The 26228-nt window shown below is 36.8% G+C and overlaps 2 protein-coding genes across 3 annotated transcripts in view; one reads left to right on the top strand and one right to left on the bottom strand.

Moving 5' to 3' along the window:
* rab3gap1 (RAB3 GTPase activating protein subunit 1) overlaps nt 1–10540 on the bottom strand; it is a 32454-nt gene extending 21914 nt beyond the window's left edge. For both annotated transcript variants that reach the window (XM_030145892.1, XM_030145893.1), the window contains exons 1-7: nt 10499–10540; nt 10314–10369; nt 9773–9851; nt 8299–8431; nt 7208–7286; nt 5070–5189; nt 2468–2633 (exon numbers count right to left, since the gene is read on the bottom strand). In XM_030145892.1, coding sequence (XP_030001752.1) covers nt 2468–2633; nt 5070–5189; nt 7208–7286; nt 8299–8431; nt 9773–9851; nt 10314–10369; nt 10499–10516 — 651 coding nt within the window. In that variant the 5' untranslated portion in view covers nt 10517–10540. The remainder of the gene's footprint in view (nt 1–2467; nt 2634–5069; nt 5190–7207; nt 7287–8298; nt 8432–9772; nt 9852–10313; nt 10370–10498) is intronic.
* Nucleotides 10541–12689: 2149 nt separating this feature from the next.
* spdl1 (spindle apparatus coiled-coil protein 1) lies at nt 12690–26215 on the top strand. The gene is made up of 14 exons (XM_030144753.1): nt 12690–12772; nt 16109–16276; nt 16383–16559; nt 18571–18765; nt 19917–20066; nt 20786–20884; nt 20970–21080; nt 21183–21323; nt 22164–22270; nt 22384–22504; nt 23570–23636; nt 23711–23869; nt 24910–24973; nt 25933–26215. Exons 2-14 carry the CDS (start codon nt 16109–16111, stop codon nt 26078–26080), a joined length of 1707 nt encoding a protein of 568 aa, XP_030000613.1. The 5' UTR covers nt 12690–12772; the 3' UTR covers nt 26081–26215.
* The last annotated feature ends 13 nt before the right edge of the window (nt 26216–26228 follow it).

Raw genomic sequence — 26228 nt, 5'->3', positions numbered from 1 at the left:
TTGGGCCCTTTTCAAGTGGCTCCATGTGGCTTTGTCAAAAAATATACGGAAATGTATAACTTTTTTTTTTTGCACATTTTGTTACTTTTGCAACCATAAAGTCATTCTGAATTAAAAAATACAGGCCTACTAGTACTAGTAAAAGTAGACTATGTATTATTTTATCACAGTTACTCGATTTGCTTCATATACCAGTCAGTTTTTTTGACACAAACAAACCAATGACAAATGTCAGTTTTCCTTAGTGTAGTTCAGTAATTTCTTTGTAGATCTGTAAATGCACAGAAACTTTGATTTCTCCTTGACATATTCCATACTAACTAATCCTAAACAGTCACCTCTGAGGTAAAATATATAGGGATATGTTTTGGCTCCAGACAGTTTTGTTTTTTTTTGTCTATTTCAGTTCTAAAATGGCTCTTTAGATAGTAAAGGTTGCCGACCCATGATTTAGAAGAAAATGAAAACTAAAAAAAACTAGCAAACCTGCTCTAAAAACTAATTAAAGCTAACTGAATTAGAGGGGGAAAAAAAGTTAAAACTAAATAAAACTAAACTATGAAAAGCCCAAAACTATTATAACCTTGGTGTGGATTTAGACGGGTGCCAAACCATGGTACTAAAGGGGTTCAAGGGCCAAATTATTCAAGCTTGGAGTATTGACAAGCCCAGACATCGTCAGTTTTCCAAACAGTACGATGATATACATAAAAAATAAGCCTCACATGTATTAAAGAATAGGGGTGTTAGAAAATATCGGTTCTGCAATATATTGCAATATTTCATTTCTACTGTATTGATATTAAAAAGTGCTGTGTTGATATTTTTAGGTATTTATTAAAATCCAGATGTTGCAGAGGTTCGTTTTTGTTTTTCTTTTTTGTTTATATGTGATGTTGTGAACTAACAGAATGTGAACATTTGAACAGGATCTTATTTATTTATTTGTTTATTTAGCAGGGAGAGTACACATTAATGAACATTTCTGTAAATGTGCCAGTTTTAGCAAAAAAGCTACTTTTCAACTGTTGTCCCTGGGTAAGATGTAAAGTACCAGCATTCATAAAATTAGAAACATTTTAAAGAATTATGGCTACACCCACACATAGCAGCATTAGTTCACACTTAAACTGTAATGTCTGTAAAACATAATTTAAGTTTGAACACAGGCGCATTTTTGTGATGTAGCATTAGATCCTGTTGTGATCAAATAAAATGTGTTTAGTATTTGTGCAGATTTCTGGTGTAATTCAATTCTTCCAGGATATAATCATTTAAAAAAAAAAAAAAAAAAAAAAAAAAAGAGACAAAACCAATAAAAAATTGCCTTTTTAACAGTATCATGATATATCGTGATATATGTAGCACTTTCAGACATTCCATTTTAAATATATGAAATAAGGTTTTTCCCAGGATTATCACAGATTTTCCCAGGATCATCTCTGGACCTGCTGCTGTGGTCCTGCCTCTCTCCTCCTTCATCGTCATCACTCACTTATCCTCAACTGCATCCATGTGTCTCCCCCTTACTTCCCCCCTCTCTATCTCTATCGCTCTCTCTTTTTCTCTTTCTTTACTCTCTCTCTTTAACCCCTACTGGTCCTGTCAGTCGTCCATCCTCGTCAGTCTGGCTCTGCTCCAGGTTTCTGCTGTTAAAGGGAAGTTTTTCCTTCCACTGTCACCAGTAACTAGTGTTTACTCCTGGAGGATTCTGTTGGGTTTCTGTAAATTGGCTTAGAGTCTGGTTTGGACCAACTCTATATATGAAGTGTCATGAGATAACCTCTGTTGTGATCTGGCACAATATAAATAAAATTTGATTGATTGATTTGATTGGTTTTCCCCTGTAAATCGCTTTGGAAAAAAGCGTCTGCCAAATGCGTAAATGTAAATATATCGTATCATGATCCTTGACTTGTGATTTGTATTGTATCACCAGATTCTGGCCAATACACACCTCTATTAGAGAAGCTTAGAAGTCGTTTGGTACCTGTTTCTCACCTCTGAGGGCCGGGTCACCTCCCTGTCACACACTGCAGCTCGAATACACACACATTCTATTGACAGTCACAGGTAAGGATGTAACGATATGAAAATTTCATATCACGGTTATTGTGACCAAAATTATCACAGTTATCATTATTATTGCGGTATTGTTGAAATGTGCTCAAAATGTTGACAGGTCATTTGGCAGGAGGTGAAATAATTCCAGAATTTGATAATGCTTCCTTCTGTAGTTCTCAGCCCAAATCAAAAGACTAAATATACAGAAACATGCGAACCGAAAACTGACGTTCCTTTTCCAACCTTGTTTTTAATCATGGGGTAGAGCAGAAAAGGCAGGTCTGACAGAATTTAAACAGTGATCAATAATTATAGCCATCAATCACATATTTAAACCCCTCCCACCAATTACACAGGCTTTGGTATGAACAAACAAAACAACTTTTTTTTTTTTTGCACTTACCATCTTAGATTTGAAGATGTCAAGAAGACCAGACAAGTGGTTGTACTGGCTGGGCACCTTCCGGAGGTGAACCATCTCAAAGTCTGTGCGTACCCCTGGTCCCTGGCACTCCCCAGCGAACATCCTCCTCCACCTCTGCTGGATCTGCACAAACATGGGCACCTGGCTGCGGGAGATAAAGAGAATGAGGCAGGAATCTGGAGAAACAGACTGGATCAGCTTTACCTACTGGACACCAGTTCAGATTCAGAATCCTGTGAACCAGCTGAATCCTAATCTGCACTTGAGTGTAAAATTCAAATTAAACGGACACTTCTACCTTGAACCAGGGTTCTCAAACTCATTTTCTTTCAGGTTCCACTTTCAGCCTGATTTCATCTGCAGTGGACCAAACCAGTAAAATATAGTAACAGAATAACCTATAAATAATGACAACTGACAATTTCTGTCTGTTTTAGTGCAAAAAAAACCCATTAAATTATGAAAATACTCACTTTTATAAACTATCCAAACAAAAAAAGATGTGAATAACCTGAAAAAAACTAAAATTTCTTAAGAAAAATAAGTGCAATTTTAACAATATTATGCCTCAATGTACCATTTCTACATGTGCATTATGGATCAGATCTACAAAGACACTAAACACTGAGGAACAGGAAGAAAAGAGTTCAAATGGGGCTGAATGTAATACAGACATTTCAGGTTGTTCATATTAGTTCAGGTTATTCACATTTTATTGTTGAAGGATAGTTTGTTAATGTAAATATTTTCATAATTTAATGTTATTTTTTGCACTAAAACAAAGACACAAATTTGAAGTTGTCATTATTTACAGGCATAGTGTATTTTTTTTTTTCACATCAAACCAAGAAGAAAATCTGCAGTCATTCTTTTTTGTAGGTTATTCTGCTGTTATTATTTGACTGTAGATCATATTGGTCTGTATGTGGAACCGCAACTAAAATGAGTTCCACAGCCTTGACTGTGGAATTTTCGCACTTTGCAAATTCATCCCAGGGGCCGGATTGGAACCTTTGGAGGGCTGCATTTGGCCCCTGGGACACATGTTTGACATCCCTGAACTAAACTGACCCCAGTAAAATAATAACAGAATAACCTATAAATAATCACAACTCCAAATTTCTGTATTTGTTTTCGGGAAAAAAAAAACTCTATCAAATTATGAAAATTCTTACTTTTATAAACTATCCAAACAAAAAAGATGTGAATAACCTGAAAAAACTGAAATTTCTTAAGAAAAATAAGTGCAATTTTAACAATATTTTGCCCCAACTTATCATTAATTTTCTTTAGACATTTCAGGTTGTTCATATTTGTTCAGGTTATTCACATTTTATTGCTAGAGGATAGTTTGTAAATGTACATATTTTCATAATTTAATGTTATTTTTTGCACTAAAACAAAGACAAAAATTTGAAGTTGTAAAAGTTGTAAAATTTGCAATTTGCAAAATAATTGCAATTTGCATAATTGCAAAATATGCAATTTTTTTTCACATCAAACTGAGAAGAAAATCTGCAGTCATTCTTTTTTGTCAGTTCTTTTGCTGTTATTATTTGACTGTAGATCATATTGGTCTGAATGTGGAACCGCAACTAAAATGAGTTCCACAGCCTTGACTGTGGAATTTATGCACTTTGTCAATTCATCCCTGGGGCCAGATTGGAACCTTTGGAGGGCCGCATTTGGCCCCCGGGCCGCATGTTTGACATCCCTGCCTTAAACACTGTATACCATATATTTATCTGTGCGTGATGCTACATCATAAACACAACATTCTTTGCAAATCAGGTCAGACAAAATCTTAGCTTGTTCAAGAGAGTAAATTCACTGCATTAGGAATGGGCCGTGTGACAGTCTGGTATTGTGGCCCTGTATCTTATGTCCACACCAACACAAATTTTCTTCCCATTTTGTTTCTTTCTCCTATTTTTAATTCTATCCACACAACCAGTGTTTTGCAAAGTACCTCTGTCCACATGACACACAAAAACAACTCCAAACTGGTACAAACACTCAAAAAAACATTGTTTCTTGTGGACCTACAATTGCGGACACTGCAAATACTAGTGGATGTTGCAGATGCAGAGGCTGTAATACGTCATGACGGCAAGCAGTGATGACAAGCCAATTTATAACCTTAAGTTACTGTAAGTGATGTTTTTTGGTTGTCCCACCCTTTCTGGTGTACCCCATGGGACCTAACTCATCACCAATGCAAAAGTGATACGTCTGCATATTTCAATGTTCTTCAAAGCAAAAAAAAAAAAAATCCCAACTGCAGACATTGTGAAACTATACAGACTTCTTCATGGACTCTAGTCATATTATGGGGAGAAACAGTTACAATGATGTCACCTCCACAGTGTTCAAATGTAGTTAGTAAGCAATTCTGATTCTGATTCTAGAGCGCCCCCTGGAGGCTGTTGACCCCTAAAAATCTATGCTTGAGCCTCATCGTTGGATAAGCCGCAGGGTTCAAAGAGTGAGAAAAAAAGTAGCAGCTTATAGTCCAGAAAGTACGGTACTGGATTCTCTGTTCTTTCTGCCTTCTCTGTTGTGAGGAATGAAGGAAACTCACCAGCCACTGTTGGCCAGGGAAATGGAAATAGAGCTGAGAAGGAGATTGCACTTGGATTCGCTGATGATGGCCTCACAGTTGGCTCCAGGCGAGATGACCAAAAACTCTCGAAAGCCATACCTGTCACCACGGAAACAGAAACAGGAGAACAGACACAATAGCAATACAGTTAGTTTAGACCATAGTTACACTTCATAGGTTCCACTAACATGAGTTTTAGTTAAACCAGCTTGTTGAAGTTAGTTTTTAGCATTAGCTCACCTCTGACCCCTCAGACCACCACAGGCTTCCCTGTTTTATCCAGGTATGGTCACTTTCAGCTAATAAAGGCCAGTACAACGATGGCCAAATCACAAACTACAGCTTCATAACAGCAGGTCTGAAACCAATGAGTGACATCATAGTTGGTCTGTCCACTTATTATATCACAACTACTTCTGTCAAAACTGTAATATTGTGGGAACCAAGATTATAATAGTTTTGGATTTTTCATTATAGTTTAGTTTTATTTAGTTTAGACTTTTTTTCTCTAATTCAGTGAGTCTTGGTTCGTTTTTAGAGCAAGTTTGCTAGTTTTTATTAGTTTTCATTTTCTTGTAAATGCTTAGTTTTAGTATTAATTTTAGTTTTGTCGTATCTTTTCTCTTCTTCTTCGTTGTATTCAAATAAATTCCAGACAGGACTCTGCTGCTTTCTCCACACTTTAGTCTCTGTTTCCAGGTAGAGTGGGGACCAGAAGACGACTGGAAACCACAAGTGTCGTATGGTGCCGCTAGCTAAAATTGCTAGAGCAAAGTAAATTGATTTCGAATCAATCCAACATTGACAAAGATAAAAATGAAGGAAATTTTTTCCATAATTTGTATATATTTTAGTTAGTTTTGTGAGCACACAATACAGTTTCAGTTAGTTATCGTTTTTTTCTTTTTTTCTTTTAATTATAGTTTTTATTTATTTCAGTTAACAAAAATGTTTTTTCAATTCTAGCTTTTGTCATTTCGTTAGTTTTCGTTAATGATAATAACCTTGGTGGGAACCTTCAATATCATTTGTTAGTTATTTCATAAAGGGAAAATTTTATTTATTGTAGATCCAATGCATGTAAACAAAAATGTTACAAGTATTTGTGGTTATAATTATTGCAAGTACAGACCCGAGCTCAAAAAAAAAGAAAAAAAAAATTATCTCCAAATATTAGAATTTTATTTCAAGTTTGAGTAAATCACTACTTTGGGAGAATAAATACTATGAACCTCAGTCTTGTTCCGTACACACTACCACAATCATAAAGTAAAGTAAAATAAACTTTATTGTCCCCTGAGGGAAATTCATCTTGGGCACAGTGTTACATATCAGTGCTTCACAAGACAAGATAAAAAACATCATCACATGGACACATTATAACAGTAACAGTCTGTCATATAAAACAGACGTGGACTGCATTTGACAATCACAACACAGAACATATACAGATGCCTAAAGTGCAGAGGGAAAAAAAAAAAGTGCTGAAGTGCTGTGTGTTTGTTGCTCATTGCTCTGTGACACTAGTTTTTAACATTGTCCAGCAGCTTAATGGACGCCGGGACAAATGATAATTTGAGGTGGTTAGTTTTGCACTTTGGCAAAGGAAATCTTCTTCCTGATGGAAGAAGTTCGTATTCAGAGGACAATGGATGAGTCGAGTCTGAAGAGACTTTTGTTGCTTGTTTCATGACCGACTGGTTCTACAGATGATCTATGGACGGATCTTCTCTCATCCCTATAATCTTCGTTGCTGTTTGGTGCCTATTGTCCAGCCTGTTCTGCAGTTGGACTGGTCAGTTGCTGTACCAGGCTGTGATGCCACATCTGATGAGGCTCTCTAAGATAGCTCTGTAAAAAATCTGCATGATCTGCCTGCTGACCCCATACAGCCTCAGTCGTCTTAAAAAACACAGTCTTTGCTGCAGTTTATTGTACAAGTTGTCTATGTGTGGTTTCCAGCAAAGAAGGTTATTGATATGGACCCCTAGGTATCTGTATGTGGCCACCTGATTGACAATCTAACTAAAATTACATTTTTTATGTTATCTGCATTATTTTCTACTGGCCCGACTTGAAAACCAGTGCTTACCGTCTAACTGTGGGGTTGAACTTACCATCTGACCAGGCAGTGCGCACGGGGAGGGAAGTCATTGTTCATGCACAACAGGTCCTCCATGGCCAAGGGGAAGGCATCTGGAGAACGAGAGTAAGAGGGAGGAGTTAAGTGATCCTTGTGCATTCAACTGTCTTTGGTTCTGTTCAGTCAAATGTGGCCCAAATCCGATTTTATTTTTCCTCATATGTGACCTGTATCTGATCTGTTAAAGACAGTTTGAACAGCACTAATCTGACCCAGACCACTTTCATATGCGGTCCTAAATCTGACCCGGAACACTTTCATATGTGGTCCTAAATCTGACCTTGACCACTTTCGTATGTGGTCCTAAATCTGACCTGGACCACTTTCATATGTGGTCCTAAATCTGACCTGGACCACTTTCGTATGTGGTCCTAAATCTGACATGGACCACTTTCGTATGTGGTCCTAAATCTGACCTGGACCACTTTCGTATGTGGTCCTAAATCCGTTACATATCTGATATTTTACAATGTGACTTCAGTCTGAACGTCCAGGTCGCATTTCTCCGGCCTTTACGTCATTAAAATGTGACAAACGTCACAATTCTGCATCCCAGTTGTTGGTCGGAGTGGAGGAAAACTATATTTCCTTCTGTAAACACAGTGTGCGTCTGCATGGTCCCGTATTCCATCAGGACCTCTTTAGTGCATGTGGGTCACTTCAGGACCTCTTTAGTGCACATGGGTCACTTCAGGACCTCTTTAGTGCATGTGGGTCACTTCAGGGTCACATTCAGTTCAGACTCAAAACTGATAGAAGTCGCATTTAATGTGGAATATGAACCAACACACACACACAAAAAATCTGATTTCACCCAAAAATCTGAATTGTGCATTAAGACCTGCTGTGTGAACGGAGCCTCTGTCAACATTACAGTAACTGGCTTCACTTTAAACTAATCATATATGATACACATAAGAGGAAATGGCGTACAACATTTACAAAGGAAAACAAACAACATTCTCAACATTTTGGGTTTCCGTCAGCCATCCTCAGTGTAAAAAAGGTACTGCAGCGTGCACTGTAAACATTTATTTAAAATAAAACTGACTGATGTCAAAGTACCTTCTTCAGTTTTGTATTTTCCTTCGTCCTCCACATATTCTTGTTGCAGGAAGTGGTGAGTTATGGAGAACCTGAAGTCAGCGAAGTTAATGTCCTGGGACCTCTCTTCCCATGTCCCACTGGTGTATTCACCCTGTATTCAGATTATAGAGCGACAGAACTGAGGAAAAGGAGGGGACAAAAGTACTGACGGCCGAGGAATGGCATGTGTGTTAAATGGATTATGACAATAAGGGTGTCCTTATAAAACATCTAACAGCTAAAATTTACTTAGGGGGTCAAATGAGTGTCCATTTTTGTCGAAAAAAAAAAAAAAAAGTTGTAAGAAATGCATAGAACTGTGTTGAAATAATGCTGATCCATTTGTGCACAGACTACTGATATTCTTTGACAGTGGAAGCTCTATTTTCATAAATATTGGATTTGGAATAGCACGTGTATGTGAAAACTTTTGCTGGTGGACGGACGTGACATTACCCATGATGCTCTGGTCAGTCCCAGTACTTTATTAGGAATAAACTTCTAGACTTCCTATTGCTAATTGTGCTCTTCTTCATAAATGTTGGTATTGTGGATCTAAAACAATCCAGCTGACACAAAAACACTAAATGTGTCAGTGGACGGATGTGACATGGTTGTTGTGGATCCCATCATCCTGATGCTCTGCAGCCATGTCAGCGTTTACACTAATGATCCCTGTGCAAAAACTGGGAGCACTATTATTTATTGGATAGTTTAGCATCAGACTAAAGAGGAAAGAACAATATAGAATTGTTATTTCTGTATAAAAATGCTTGTTATTGTAAAACTGTTGATGTAAACAGTGCTGTGTGCCATTCTTCATGTATGTATTGGTGGAACAGAAGCAGGATGGATCAGCACCATACTCAAGATTGAACCTGTACAAATAAAACATGTGATATGGAGGAGAGAATCTGGGAAGAAAAACTGGGGAATCTAAAAGAAGAGAAGATTTGTTTTTCAGGTAAATTCAGTTCAAATAGAACTTGGCCATTTGTGACATGAAAATATAGCATTAATTGTGTTGAAATTGGACATTTTTGAGCTGAAAACATAGTTCATATGAGCATCAACATGTTGAACAGAACTGAAATCCTGTCCATTTGAACAACTGTCATTTACCAACACAAAGTTCCTTTGGATTCACTGAGACTGATTTCCTATGCACAAAGACAGAAATAAGACCTCTAAGCAAATTTTAGCTGTTAGAAATATTTAACGTTAGGTTGTGAAAACTTCATAACTCATTAATAAGCCTTTGTGCCAATTAAAAAATGGCAATAATGGTGAATTGTCAAATACTTAACCCACATCTCATTTATGATACATTTAGTTCATTTATACTGTTTCTTTAAAGTTTCTTATTTTGTTTGTTTGGGTTTTTTTTCCCTGCAGGATTAAGCTGGAATTGTCCATTAAATCTTAATAAGCTCCAATGTGAAAGCCCAAATACCTTTTCTGGAGACGGTTTTCCTGAAGAGTTTCCAATCAGTTTCCAATCATTCAGCACTTCTTCAGTTCTAGACACAAAACTTAAACAGACATGGAGAGAAAACTGTTGTAATGATTAATTCTTCATTATGTCCCATCCATCTGGTTTTGGATCTGCACTGAGAATAACACAAACAGATTAAAGTTATGGCTGCTTTTTTACATTGTGTTCTGCAGGCACAAGTAGTATGTTTACAAGCAGGAGAAAACAGAAAACATTTAAGCTCTGTTACTATGAACTGACATGTGAAAGGACATGAAGACACAGCATATATACACTATCTGATCCAGGAATGACTATGACACAGTCAGACTTCAAACTGATGGAGGTCTGAGAACAGCTGCACCACTGCAGGAAACCTCTGAACAACAACTACACACTAACTAACCTGAGCACAGACACAGGCCCATTTAAGTTTAAGGACATGATGGTGATGTTCCATCCAACTAAAGGAACAGCTGAGACAGAAAACAGACAGAAAACAGACGCTGCCAGGCCTTACCGCTCCCACTCTGATGCGGTGGTGAAATCGGTGATCTCAAACACCTCTGACTCAGGCTGGAGGAACAAAAAAACAGGTTAAAAATGATCCATGATCCAGTTACAGAACTACAGATAACAGAGACACTCTGATAAACTGACACTGTCCTGTTACTGTTAGTTAGCAAAGGAAACACAAACACTCACGTCACTGTCACCAGCCATGTTTACGTTTTTCTTCTTCTTCGTCTTCTTCTTCTTCGTCCTCTTCTACTAATTCTTCTTCTACGTGTAAAAAGGCAGTGGATATCCTGAGAGTTGCAAGTGCTGCCATCTGCTGGTGGTGGGTGCGTACATAGACTTTTTATTCCAACTGTTTAAATCAAATTCTGGCATTACGTTCAAAATATTTCCAAAGAGAAATACTATTTTCCAGACTGAGCATTTACAGAATATTTGTGTAGAACAGCATATATATCAAAAAATAAAATAAAATAAAACAAAGTAACCTCCTAGTACTTTAACTGAATGTGCAACAACCTGCTCTACGTCCCACTACTTTTAATTCAAATGTGCAATAACTTGTTGTTACCTCTCAGTACTCTTATTGTTATTATTTTTATTATTATTATTATTATTATTATTATTATTATTACTATTACTTTTTTTTTTTTTAAATGATATTCTATTTTACAAATGTGTATTTGTGCTTGTCTGTGCAGTAACTGTTTTTTATATGTTTTAGCTATGTTTATGTTTTGTATCTGTCTTTTTTGTCATATCTTTATCTTTTTCGAACTCCGTGACTTAGGAAAACGCACAAGAATTCCAACATACCTATACTGCTCTGTGTCTGTGCAAATGGCAAATAAAGTCTATTCTATTCTATTCTATTCTATTCTATTCTAAATAAAATAAAATAAAATAAAATAAATTAAAACAAAATAAGTAACTAAAATGAAAGTTAGAGGTCTAATCAGGTATCAGTACATTCAGAGTGTCATAAACAGTCAAGGCTTGTTTGGTTTTGACACATTTCAGTGTTGTTGTTGTTTTTTTTAAGTTTGTTATCTCATTCCTATAAACTAAGAACAGTGGGTCAATATATTGGGATAAATCTTGCATACATCTGTATTTTAAAAAAAAAAATAAACAAATTTTTTTGTTCATTATGATCATGAATTTAAAAATTCCATAAGGTTCAAGGTTACATTATTTATGCTCATGGGTCAATTTATTTTGCAGACATAGTGATTGCTTTTGGCATTACAACAAAACATACATTGAACCTCTTAGGCAGGTATTTGATCGAGCATCCAGACAAGACAAAAACTGTTCAGTGTTCCACCATTCATCAATAATGATTTAATTATGGATAAATAATAAATAATTAATAAATGATTAGACATACTAAAATGTCAACTAAATAACCATTCAAATGTAATAACAACCACCATGTAATGAGCTAAACAATAATAAAATAAGCTTATTCAAAAACTGTTTTGATTGTGTTCTTTTTATTCAGTTGAGATAATCATGAGGAATGGATGGGAATACTGTGGACACCTCTGCTTGTGGAATAGAACTAGTTTACATATCCACCAGATATTCCCTCTGACCATACTTGATATCACATCAGTCCACTCACATGTAATTTTTTCCCCTTACCATTAAAACAGAAAAATATATTAAAAGATTATCCTAAAGAAATTATTATCAGGATCAGAACCAAATACCTGACTCTACCCATACCCCCGAAAGCAAAAGAAACTCATTTTAAAACACCAAATGATATTTATCCTTGTAATGACTTTATGAGACAAAGATTTAATATTGAGAAAAATAACTGTGTTTTCTGTGAATTTCAAACTGAGTCTTTAGTTAGTCTTTTGTTTTTTGACTGCTCATACACCAGGACATTTTGGACAGCATTTCAAGACTGGACATCCGAGAAGGACACTCAATGGCCCAAACTGGAGTAAAAAGACATTAAATTTGGAGTTATAATGAAAAACAAAAAATGAGAAATTATGTACAATTATGTATAGACCTCTGACTTTATTTTGTTACTTATTTTATTTTCATTTTCTTTTCTTTTTTTTTCTCTCTTTTTTTATGTATAATGTTGTTTACAGTTATTGTTCAGTATAAGTTTAATGTTGATGCTCAGTCTGAAAAAGAAAGTCTTTTTCTATGGAATTCTTTACAATGTATGACCAGATTTTGATTAATAAAGTTGGAAAAAAATTAAAAAATAAAATTAACAATAACGAACATGTCACACCAGTCCAGTAGGTGGCGGTAATGCTCTTAAACTGGTTACCAACCGCCAAATAAACCCAAAAGAAGAAGAACAGGAGGAGGCGGAGCTTATGCTGGCCGCTGTCGTAGACGGAAGTCATCGTGTCGTGACCTCGCGATGATTCATTCCAACGGGATTCAAATTTTTGGCGGCTTGACACACCGTTGAAATTCACGAAGGTAATTATGTCCAACTTGTATTTCTCCTAATGTGTCTATATTCAGTAAATGTTCTTTATTAGTATCTGTAATCCTTTGTCTCAGTCTCAGATAAAGACAAATGTACGTTCTTGACGTAGTTTAATAGACGGTGAGGTTACGTTAGCTCCCTACGTGAACGTAAACATAGTGTTATTTCATGAACACAACACCAACACACTATCTTCTGCTGATCACTTGGTGTGTGTTTACAAAAAGTCCAACCAGTAAAAAGAGAGTGATAACTAACTTAACCTTAACTACCCTCCATACATGTAGATTTACAACTTAACACAATAACATGTGGAACAGGGCTGTCAAACTCATTTGAGTTCAGTTCCACATTCAGCCAAATTTGATCTGCAGTGGGCCGGACCAGTAAAATAATAACAATAATTTATACATAACGTCAGCTCCAAACTTTCCTGTGTTTTAGAGCGAAAAAAGTAAAATTATGCGACGAAAATGTTTACATCTGCCAACTATCCTTTAAAACAATGTGAATAACATGAACTGAAATTTCTTAAGAAAACTAAGTGCAATTTTAACAATATTCTGTCTCAGTTTATCATTTACACATGTAAATTACAACGTACAGATCACAGTGGATCTACAGATACACAAAACATTTAATAACAGGCCGAATATTGTTAAAATTACACTTCAGGCATTTCAAAATGTTCATATTTGTTGAGGTTATTCGTGTATTTGTGAAATGATAGTTTGTTTTAGTGTAAATACAGTAAAATGACATGAAAATGTTTACATTTCCAAAGGGAAAAATCTGTAGTTCTGAGTATTTATAGGTTATTATGATAGCATTTTACTGATCTGACCCACTGCAGATTAAATTGGTCTGTATGTGGAACCTGAACTAAAATGATTAATATCTTCAGTGTAATTTTTCCATTTCACAAATTCATACCAGGGGCCAGACTGGACCCCAGGCCGCATGTTTGACGCCTGTGATGTAGCATCAACTCAAAAGCCAAAGAAATTCATTTTAAAATTCTGAATGGAGTCGATCCCTCCAATGATATGATAAAACAACATTTTGGTTTTGAAACAAATAACTGTGTTTTCTGTAATGGGACTGAAACCACAACTCAGTTATTTTTCCATTGTTTGTATGTGGAAGCGTTTTGGCTGGACATTTTCGACTGGCTTCACACAAATGTTTGCCTTCCTGAAGAATTTTCCGTAATGGACATTACTTATGGACATGTACTGGACAATGTCAAAGATGGCTTTTTACGAAATAATATCATCATTCTGGGTCAATTTTACAAACACAAATGTAAACATTTGAAGATGAAACCCACAGTTTCCAGTTTCCATAATGAGTTTCTGCTCTATATGAAAACTCTCAGTCACATGAAGAGTAAACCTGCATTGAAGCTTCTGTCAATTACTGAAGAATATAATTTGTACAACAAGCCCTAGCCCCCCACCTTATTTTATTTGTTAATTTTTTTATTTTTTATTTTTTTCAAAAATTACAGTCTTCATGGTTTTTGACATCTATATGTACTCCTATTTGCACCCGTGCCTTTGTATGTTCTTTCATATGGATGCCAAGTTGTTTGTATATTTGCATATTGTCAATTTAAAAAAAAAATAATAATAAATTCTACTTCCGGTTATTTTTATGTAAACATAATTAAAGTTACGTCACTACTGTATATCCATCATAATTAAAGTAAATTAAACAAGCACAAAATAAAAAAACAAAGCATGTAGAATCAACTAATACCACATGTCAGCCCTGGATAGTGGTAAAAAAGTGGTCTGCAGTCTGTCTAAAATTTTTATAAAATAATCTGTTTTATGACAGGATACTGTTGTGATGTGCACATGGATTCACTACAACAGATTATAGTCCTTTTTAAGGAGAAGCTAACCCTAGGACTATGGGGAGGGGAGACTTACTTTTCAGGGTGTAATCACCAATTCTGTTTTCCCCTCATCAGATGAGATTTGTGTAATTTTTGACCTGGACCTGGGTTGATTTTGTCATGATGTAGAAGAGTCAGTGAAATCTTAATTTGTGTTATTTTCACGAACAGATTTCTAAGATCAAATCAAAAATCGCATTTAAAATAATCTTTAATCTCTCTTGGATAATCCACTTCAGGTTGGAGTTGGTACATAAAAATAAATCAGGCAAAACATCTACAGATGTCATTTTAAATAAATTAAAAGAGACAAATCCCCAAAAAAGTTTCATCTTATTTTACGCCTCATCCCAAACAGATGAGCAGAGGAAGGGAAGCATGTATTTTAGAACATTAGAACATCAGTTTTGTCCCATCAGACCCCCATGTGTGCTGATCCAGACCCCTGTCCACATCCACATGATCCCTTTGAACGTCATTCCTCACATTAGTTCCGTTACTGCATGGAACCAAACAAAGTAGGTCCACTCGCTGTTCATGCACAGGTGGACCTTACAGACCCTGGACACCACATTGGACCTCAGAGGGGGACCTTACAGACTCTGGAGACCACATTGGACCTCAGAGGTGGACCTTACAGACCCTGGAGACCACATTGGACCTAACAGACCCTGGAGACCACATTAGACCTCAGAGGTGGACCTTATAGACCCTGGAGACCACATTGGACCTAACAGACCCTGGAGACCACATTAGACCTCAGAGGTGGACCTTACAGACTCTGGAGACCACATTGGACCTCAGAAGTGGACCTTACAGACCCTGGAGACCACATTGGACCTTACAGACCCTGGAGACCACATTGGACCTCAGAGGTGGACCTTACAGACCCCGGAGACCACATTGGACCTTACAGACCCTGGAGACCACATTGGACCTCAGGTTGAGGACTCACTGTCCTCACTGGAACTGTTGTTGTCACTGTCTTTTACTGTTTGTGGAAATTACCAAAAATAGTCATTTGCTCGATAAAGGGTTAAGGGACAGCTCAAAAGTGAAAAGTAAGCCTGAGGAAGTGACAATTTAATAATAATGCCTGGTTGGAGAAAAAATTCTTCTCCACCTGGTTGACACGAGTGGAGGGAATGTGTTTGAAGTTTGGTGCACCTGATGCAAGAAATCAGTTCAACTTAGAATGATGGGAATTAAGGCGTTGGAGTAAATAAATACATTTTCCTAAATTCTAGGAGTCACAATTTTTTTCCATTATGGCTGTGAAATGGACATTAAATTGTATTCTAAGTAGTCCTAAAAGTTTTAAAAAGTCTTAAATGTAATATGTAGAACCCTGTAGGAACTTTGTAAATACCAGCGTTGTCTCCATTAGGTCGACTGTAGCAGTGTTCCTTTTTTCTTTCTCCAGATGTTTCAGACAAATGAAGAGGAGATCCAGTGGCTCAAGAGCCAACTGAGGGAGAAGGAGGAGCAGGTTCAGCAGGCTGCCCAAGCTGGGTTGGATCTCCTCAACCAGCAGATGGAGCTGCAGAGCAGACTGGATGAGCAGAGAGTAGAGATGACCAACGCACTGGAGGTCTGAGCCCAATCACAGAATCTTGTGTTTCTGTCTAACTACTTTGTTGAATGAATTGATTTGTGGATTGTTCTTCATCTGTCTTTGTGAAATGTTTATATCTCAGGCCCTTGAGCAAGACAAGTACTCCCTGCAGAAGGATGTGCAGCTGAAGACCCGAATGCTTGAGTCACTCCAGGCTGACTTCGACTGTGTGAAGAACCAGCAACGGCAGCAGCTTCAAGAAAAGCAGGAGAATCTGGAGCGGAGCCACAATATGGCACTCAGTGAACTTAACAACAAGGTCCAACATTTTTTACTCTGACAGGCTTTTTGTGACCGTAGATGGCAGAATGTCATGGATTCTTTACACAAGAAGAGGCACAAATACTGATTTAAAAAAGCACAAGTACTCATTCAGCTTGTTGTACACATATCTGTTGGTGCTTATTTTTATTTATTTATTTTTTATTTAACCAGATGAGGCTCTTTTACAAGGGTGATAATTTAGGAACTACAGACAGTTTAACAAATAATTCAACTATAATAGTTGAAGTCAATGGCAATTAAAAACACAGGTGCTGTCCAACGGTTTTTCACTGTCTAGTTGATGGAATGAAAAGCTTGGAGTGAAATGAGTTGTGGTATTTCCAGATCAGTTTGTGAGGTATTTCAGGCAGAGGGGGCAGAAAACTGAAGGCCCACCTCTCCATTTCAGTCCGAACTCTGGGAACATTCAAATGATAGATATCACAAGTCCATAGGGCAGTGGTTTCCAACCTTTTTTGGCTCCTGACCCCATTTTAACATCACAAGTTTCTGGCAACCCCAGACATTCAAAATAGTGACATTTTTCTCTCGGACATGTCTTAGCAGGGCCAGGCAGGTGAAGAAATCTGTCCATTCTCTGTTCGGTCCGGTTTCGACTGTGTTCGGGCAGGTTGAAGCGTAGTAACACATGCGGTCACATGATTGGGTCACTCAAGATATGCCCTCTCAGATGTTACATCCTGCACTTTATTTGAACTCGATTTTTATTAGGAAAAATGTTTGGTATTTTAATTGTGATGAAATATATAGTGAATCATTAAAATATATTTTTTATTAGTAATTTATTTAAAAAAATTTTTATTCAATTACTAGAAATTTTAGGCGACCCCATATGAATTCCAGGCAACCCCACATGGGGTCCTGACCCCAAGGTTGAAAAACGTTGCCAAAGGGCATAATGGATATTGGTTCTAGGGACGTAACGATATGAAAATTTCATATCATGGTTATTGTGACCAAAATTATCACGGTTATCATTATTATCGCGGTATTGTTGAAATTGTGCTCAAAATGTTCAAAAAGTTCTTATACACATGAAATTATGAAATAATTTAACCAAGTTGTATTTTGAAAAAAAAAAAAAAAAACAACAGCAAAAAAAACAAATAAAATAATTGGCACAATGCACTTTCTGTTGTAGAAACATTCAAATATTAACCCTAAGTGGTCTGAGCCTATTTTGGCCGTTTTTCAGTCCTTTTGATTTTGCCTTTATATACAATATAAACAAATGTTTACTATACCCATGTTTGGTATCTTTTTTTTCACCACAACTTCATTTATATCATCTGTCTATTATTTTTTTCACTTTAACCTACTAAATCAACATAAAAGGCCAGAAAACACAAAAAAAATTTATAAATTCTGATTTGAAAAATGTATATAATTTATTGCGTAAATAACACAAAGATGCTTAACGAACCTTTTCAAAGACTTTAAAAGTGAATATTGGTTCCAAATATGAGGTATATAAAATTCAAATTGTAATAAATTCAAACTATACTCAAATATTTGACCTAAAAGCAGATTTTTACAAAGGCGTTTTCTCTGGAAAAGTGCAGTAATCAAACATGGTTATTATGATAGTTAGAATTTAAACGGTAATATTAACCATTGGCAATTTTTCCGTGGTTTATCGTTATTCCGATAATCATCACATCCCTAATTGTTTCTTTGTAGAAGAGAGCCCAAGTAAGATGGAACCAGACCAAGAAGAGCTTTATAGATCAGAGTCAACTAGTGGGTTGACCTTTGAGAACTCAGCTTTACCGTATCATTCACATTGGAGTCTGAGGGCACAATGACAGACAGTATTCAGAGACCCAAGACATTTGGTTGAAGCGCTCATATACAGAACAACGCCATAGTCAAGCAATGGTTTAAAAAAAAAAAAAAGCCAATCCAAGGTACTTGCTTAACCCCTAATGCCAGTTGATGATCCAGTAGGTTGATGTTTGTCCCTGTGTCCTTCTGTTTGGTCTCAGTTGCTGAGGGTGCAGTCAGCTCTGGAGGAGTCACAGCTGAGTGAAAAGCAGCTGAGACACAAACTGGAAGTGCAAACCGAGACACTGAATAACAAGATGGAGGAACTACAGGCTCTGAGTGAGCAGACGCAGAGCTCCATGACATCTGAGATGATGGAGGTGCAGCTGAAGATCATGGAGCTGGAGAACGTGAAGGTGAAGAGGACTTAACTGTATTCAGTTTCTGAGTGTTAAGGCAGGTCACAGTTTCTACTGGGGCTGGGTATGGATCAAGGTTATAATAATTTTGGATTTTTTTATTATAGTTTTGTTTTATTTAGTTTTGACTTTTTTTTTTTCTCTCTAATTCAGTTAGTTTTAACTTGTTTTGAGAGCAGGTTTACTAGTTTTTTGGGGGTTTTTTTCTAACTGCTTGGTTTTAGTTTAGGTTTTTTTTTTTTTTTTTCTATGTATCTTTTCTCTTCTTCACTGTTGTATTCACATAAATCCCAGACAGGACTCTGCTGCTTTAGTCTCCATGTTTCCGATTCTAAACCAAGTGAGAGACCATGAAGTACCGTATGGTGCCACTAGCTAAAATTGATGGAGTGAAATAAATCAATTTCATATCAGTCAGACAGTGACAAAAACAAAGGGAATTTTATCCATAATTTTTATGTGTTTTAGTTAGTTTTGTAAGCACACAATACAGTTTCAGTTAGTTATTGTTTTTTCTTTTAATTATAGTTTTTATTTATTACAGTTAACGAAAATGTTTTTTCAATTCTAGTTTTTGTCATTTCATTAGTTTTCGTTAATGATAATAACCTTGGTATGGATACATACAGTATGTCATATTTTTACATGTAGAATTATAATCCACAGAAACAAAACTGCAGTCATATAATGTAGGTGAGTTCCAACTAAACATTCCAAACTCTTCTGGTCTTCTCTGGTTTCTGGAGGTCTGGATTTAGAGATTCTTAATGAGGCAAGGATGTTGTGTTTTGTAGTATTTTATTTTTTGGTGCAGCATCTGTATGAATCAGACTTACTGCAAGTTGGACTTTAGAAGTGGCATCAACAGCTCACAGTTACTGTAATCCTTCTGAAGTCCTCAGCAGCAGCAAAACAACATAATATGCAAACACTCCAGATTAAAGCAGATGAACTGAACACTTCCAAAGTGGACAAATATTCAACAGTCGCTGTAACTGACTCTGGCTTTGTGGGACAATCGTCTCAAAATGATAATACTAATCTATAATCCACTGTAATCATATTGTTAGTTGTTTTTTTAAAAACACAGGTTCAGATGGTACACAGCGCAACCTCATCAGGTCCCACTGCTCATGTGTTGTTCTCAGGTGGAGCTGGAGCAGAGCCTGCAGGACTGTCAGTACAGAGAGCAGCAGCTGGAGCTGAGCAACAGCAGCCTACAGCGGCAGCTGGACAGAGTCACCGAGGAGAAGGAGGACAGAGAGAAGGAAGCTGTGTCCTGGTTCAACGCACTAGAGGTACAGGAACACTCAAGTATTTAGTAGGGCTGTGTATTGGCAAGAATCTGGTGATACGATACAAATCACAATACTAGGATCACAATACGATATATCATGATACTATTAAAAAGGCAATTTTTTGTTTCTTTTTTAAAAATGATTATTTCCTGGAAGAACTGAATTACAGCAGAAATCTGCACAAATACTAAACACATTTTTATTTGATCACAACAGGATCTAATGCTATATCACAAAATTTTCCTGTGTTGAAACTTAAATTATGTTTTACAGACATTACAGTTTCAGATCCTGTTCAAATGTTCAGATTCTATTAGTTCAGAACTAACATCAGAACAGTATTTTTGTGCAATCCCAACAAAGGAACTAACATTATTTAATAAAAGAGTGTTAAAGAATAATAAATAAAATATAAACAGAAAAGAAAAACAAAAATGAACCTCCACAATATCCACATTTGAATAAATACCTAAAAATATTGATACAGTACTTTTTAATATTGATACAGTATTGTGAAATGAAATATTGCAGAACCGATATTTTCTAACACCCCTACTCATAAAGTCCATTTGTGGTTCCATTTGTGTGCAGGTTTCACTGTGTATTCAAGTATTGGATAGCCACCTCTTTGATTACTAGTGAACGTTAACCATTAAAAGCATAACTAGTATTCATAGCTGTCCATTTAATTTGCTTTTGCATCATGTGTCGTGAATCAGAAATCTCGTGAATTGACCAGAGACCTTCAGGTGGAGTTGGACCAGGCCCTCCAGCAAGCCCAGGATCCCAACAGCAAAGGCAACTCCCTGTTTGCTGAGGTAAAACAAGTGAACTGTACACTCCATAATGACCAAAAAAGGTACGGTAAGTTAAGAATCACATGTGTGCTGTTTTGTGTTTTAGCTGGAAGATAAGCGTGCAGCGATGGAGAAACAGCTCATCAGCATGAAGGTCCAGTATCAGTCCCTGCAGAAACAGTACAGCTTCAGCAAACAGCAGCTGCAGCGCATGAAGGTGTGGCAGGACGAACATGGTCGAGTCAAAACAGTTGAGTGTGTGTGTGTGTGTGTTCACAGCAGCTTTAGAACAGTGTGGTTTTTGCATGTGTTTGTGCAGGTCCAGATAGCCACCCTGATGCAGCTGCAGGGCTCCAGAGCTGATCCTGCCCAGCTGGAGAGACTACAGTCCATGTTGTCAGAGAAGAACGGCGAGATCCAGAACCTGATGACCAAACTGCAGAGACTGGAGAGAGTAGAGGTGAGCGCTAAAAGACTGAAATCCATTCATACTGGCCAAGGTTCTAATAGTTTTGGGTTTTTCATTATAGTTTAGTTTTATTTAGTTTTGACCTTTTTTTTTCTAATTCAGTTTGTTTTAATTTGTTTTTAGAGCAGATTTGCTAGTTTTTATTAGTTTTCATTTTTTTCTAAATGCATAGTTTTAGTTTAGTTTTAGTATTAATTTTAGTTTTGTCGTATCTTTTCTCTTCTTTGTTATATTCAATTAAATCCCAGACAGGACTCTGCTTTCTCCCAACTTTAGTCTCCATGTTTCCAGGTAGAGTGGGGACGAGAAACCGACTATAAACGACAAATGACGAGAAGTGACGGACACTGAAGTACCTTTTGGTGCTGCTAGCTAAAATTGCTAGAGTGAAATAAATCAACCATCCTAAAAGCACTTTTTACTGTTCAAGAGGCAGATGTTAGTTCCTTTGTTTGGGATTGCACAAAAATACTGTTCTGATGTTAGTTCTGAACTAATAGAATATGAACATTTGAGTAGGATCTTAAACTGTAATGTCTGTAAAATATAATTTAAGTTTTAACACAGGAACATTTTGTGATATAGCATTAGATCCTGTTGAAATAAAAATGTGTTTAGTATTTGTGCAGATTTCTGGTGTAATTCGATTCTTCCACAAAATAATAATTTTTAGAAAGAAACAAACATAAAATTGCCTTTTTAACAGTATCATGATATATCGTGATGTATCGTATCGTGATCCTAATATTGTGATTTGTATCATATCACCAGATTCTTGCCAATACAAACCCTACCATACAGATGTAAAATGTGTATTGTGTGTATGTGTAGATGACGTTGAAGTCTCAGCCAGCTAAAGCTCTGCCAGCAGACAGTGAGGACGGCCAAGATGGAACCTACTACACTGATCTGCTTAAGATGAAGCTCAACAACACAGTGTGAGTGCAGCTGCTTCCCTCTCTGAATAGGACCTCACTCGCAGTCACTGGCATCATCATCCCTTTGGCTGAACTACTTCTGCTGCTAACACAAATATGTCTGTGTGCATCAGGAAGGATGCAGAGCGTCTGGGAGATGAGCTTTCCCTGCAGAGGATGAAGTCTTTGTCTGAGAGTCAGAGAGCACTTGAACTGGAGAGAAAACTCTTTGCATCTGAACGTCTTCTCAAACAGGTACGACCGTACTCTGACTCCTGAACTGCATTCCTGAATGAAAATGCTTTGAAGGAACAAATCTAAATCCTCCACACCTGTACAAAAATCACATTTTTCTGGAGTTCATTTTTCCTGCTGGAGGGAGTGTGGTTCACTTGAGGCAGATCAAGCACATGTATTCTGGTCCTGTCCTGGTATTGTTGGCTTTTGGGGAGAGATGATTGAATTGATATATTCAGTTTTTGGTGTTCATTTTGATATGTCATTGGCTACTTTGTTTTTTAGCATTCCCCCAGAGGAATTATGCAAAAGTGACATATATCTACTTAGAATACTACTTGCCACAGGCAAAAAAGCCATCACCAAATATTGGCTTAAAAAGGACCCTCCCTCAGTCTCCTTGGTGATAAAAATTGTCAACCAAATCCATTTAATGGAAATGATGACATACAGTCTCCGCCTACAACAGCACAAGGGTGTAAAGTACTGGGAAAAAATGGGACTTTTTCATTCAATCTGTGGACAGTAAACAGTCTGTAAATGTCTTAATGTGCCTGTGACCGTTTCTGTTTGTTTTGTGCCTCATATTAAAGCAATAAAAAACTAGAAGAGCACTTGGAGTGCACAGACCTCCACCAAGGCAGATCAGTGCGCCCCCCCCCCCCCCGATCACCTCCAAAATTGTATCATTTGTTCCTTGTGCCAGTATCAACATTTCCTGAAATTTTCATCTGAATCCGTCCATAGCTTTTTGAATTATCTTGCACATGGACAGACAGACATCCAACGCTGGCAAAAACATAACCTCCTTGGCAGAGGTAATAAAGTACAAAAAAAAAAAAATCTACACTCTCTACTGTCAGAGAAATGGCACGTGTAAAAACTTTTTACAAAACTGAGGACATGTTTTTTATATTTTTTGCCATTTCCATGGAAATTTTCTAAAGTGAAACTTTGAAATGATTGTTAAATCTGTTTGATGCCAACATGGCTAACTGAGTCCACATTGTTCTGCTGCACATTCATCCTGGCCTCACACACTAGTTGTGCCTTTTTCACTGATATTTGTCATTCCAAACACAGGCTCAGAGTGACAAGATCAAACTGCAGCTACGAATAGAAGAGCTGCAACACAAATATGAACCCAAAGGTAAGTTGAATGACTCCCTGTGTCTGGGGTTTTCAGGAAATAATTTTGATGACTTTAACAACATTTGTCTCCAGAGGTGAAGAATTTCCTCCAGAAAAGAAAGAGGGAGAAGCTTCCTCTGGATATCACACCTTGTTGTGAGACAGTGAAGCTGGAGCAGAATCAGCCTGTTGTCCCCGTGGAGACAACAGTCGCAGACATCATGAACACAGACGCTCATGTCAGAACAACAGGTGAGCAGTGCAATGCCACACAAGGTGCATTCATGGAAAGGTCGAATTCTGTGTACTGAGGAAAACAACTGGTATCAAACAGTCAGATTTTTTTTGTATTGTCACTTCATTAGATGTACAGGACGTACAGAGAATTGAGATACACTTTGTCTCTCATCTTGTTATAAATGCCATGCAATTTTTTTTTAAAAAAGGTAAAAATAGAATAAGAACTAATAAGTGGTTTAAAGAATGAACTAGGCAAGGGAGATTTATTAGTACAGCACAGTTCATACACAGGGCAATTCACAGTGCTTTACAAAAATGGAAAAGAGACAAGTTAAAAACACACAATTACAGTTCTGGTGTAATTCTTTTCTTCCAGGAAATAATCATTTTTAAAAGAGAAACAAACAAAAAAAATTGCCTTTTTAACAGTATGATGATATACCGTGATATATCGTATCGTGATCCTAGTATTGTGATTTGTATCGTACCGCCAGATTCTTGCCAATACACAGCCCTAAACAGTAACAACGGCATGTGTAATATGAACAAGCACACAAAAAAATCGGATTTCACCAAATACACCTGAACTGTGCATTCAGACCTGCTGTCTGAGCGTAGCCTTAGTCATCACATTCTGAAGCCTGAAAAATGCAACTGACAGAGACGGGACACTTTTGACAAATGGACGATTGGGACTTTTTTTGTTGTTGTTCTTTTAATAAAGTCTGAATTTCAGTCTGTCAGTTTTAAATCTATTTGAGTACTCCACCTTAACCTGCCGTGTAACAAGGTTTTTTGTTTTTTTCAACTTTACACATTTTAAGATTTACTCATAATGGTGCAAAACTCAATGTTACAAATGTTCTGCATGTCATGAAGTTCACTAACAGGACAGATGTGAAAACTTCCACAGATTCAAGGAAGAAACCAGTTCTACAACATAACATCAAACTCAATAAGAACGACATTGGGTTGTTCTCTAAATTGTTTGAAACTGTATACCTACTATGTAGCACTGAGTTCTACCGTTCATCATTTCCTTTGTGTTGTAGATCCAAAGCCTGCCAAGACAGTGAAGATCAGCACAGAGGAGCCTGTTGTGATTCCAAATCCCAGGTCAGCTTTAGATACCAGTCCTTTCACAACTCATAGAATGTTGGACTATTATTAACTATCATAGAAAAAGATAAAGTTGAACGTGCACTTACTTTCAAATGGACACACACACAAACAGAGTCCACTTCCCTTTTCTAATATAGATGGTGATAAATCACTTAAGAAAGGTTAAATAGAGAGAGAACTTCAACAAAAGTAGCACTGGGTCTTTCTGGGTTAACCGTCCACAGTTTTAGTCTATTATCAGAGGCTTCATATTTGGCTGTTGTTGTAACAAACTAAAAGAAAAAATCTTTAGACATTAATGATTTTACACAACAGAAGATCCAAACTAGGACTGGAGTAGAACGCAAGGTTATTATCATTAACAAAAACTAACGAAATGACGAAAACTAGAATTGTAAAAACATTTTCGTTAACTGAAATAAATAAAAACTATAATTAAAAGAAAAAACGATAACTAATTTAAACTGTATTGTGTGTTTACAAAACTAACTAAAACGGATAAAAATTATGCATAAAATTCCCTTCATTTTTGTCTTTGTCAATGTCGGATTGATCCGAAATCGATTTATTTCCCTCAAGCAATTTTAGCTAGCGGCACCATACGACACTTTTTGGTCCGTCACTTGTGTTCACTTGTGATTTCCAGTCGTCCTCTGGTCCCCACTCTACCTGGAAACATGGAGACTAAAGTTGGGAGAAAGCAGCAGAGTCCTGTCTGGGATTTATTTGAATACGACAGAGAAGAAGAGAAAAAATATAAAAAAACTAAAACTAAGCATTTAGAAAATAACAAAACTATCAAACCTGCTCTAAGAACTAATTAAAACTAACTGAATTAGAGAAAAAAAAGTCAAAACTAAATAAAACTAAACTAGAATGAAAAATCCCAAACTATTAGAACCTTGGTAGAACATCCGTCCATTGTACTAAAATGAGTTTCCTCCTCCTCTCAGTTTTCCCGTGACTGAACCTGATGTGAAAGAGGCAGAGGAGAACCAGCAGCAGAACAAAAGAGAGGACAGAAGACAGAAGCAGAGGACAGTGGATGTGATCCACGTCAGCTCCAGCAGCAGTATGGAGAACCAGTGTGCTCAGCAGTGACCCACTGGAGGTACTGTACACATAGGAGGACAATACCAGTACACATCTGTGTGTACATGGACTTTTTCTTCTGGTTTCACTAAATACTATATGTTGTTCTATTTATCCTACATAATTAAAGGTTTCCCTGTGTTAGTGCTGTGTCCAG

Source organism: Sphaeramia orbicularis, chromosome 10 (genome assembly GCF_902148855.1).
Source record: "Sphaeramia orbicularis chromosome 10, fSphaOr1.1, whole genome shotgun sequence".
Lineage (NCBI taxonomy): Eukaryota > Metazoa > Chordata > Actinopteri > Kurtiformes > Apogonidae > Sphaeramia > Sphaeramia orbicularis.
This window is presented reverse-complemented; position numbering and strand designations above follow the sequence as displayed.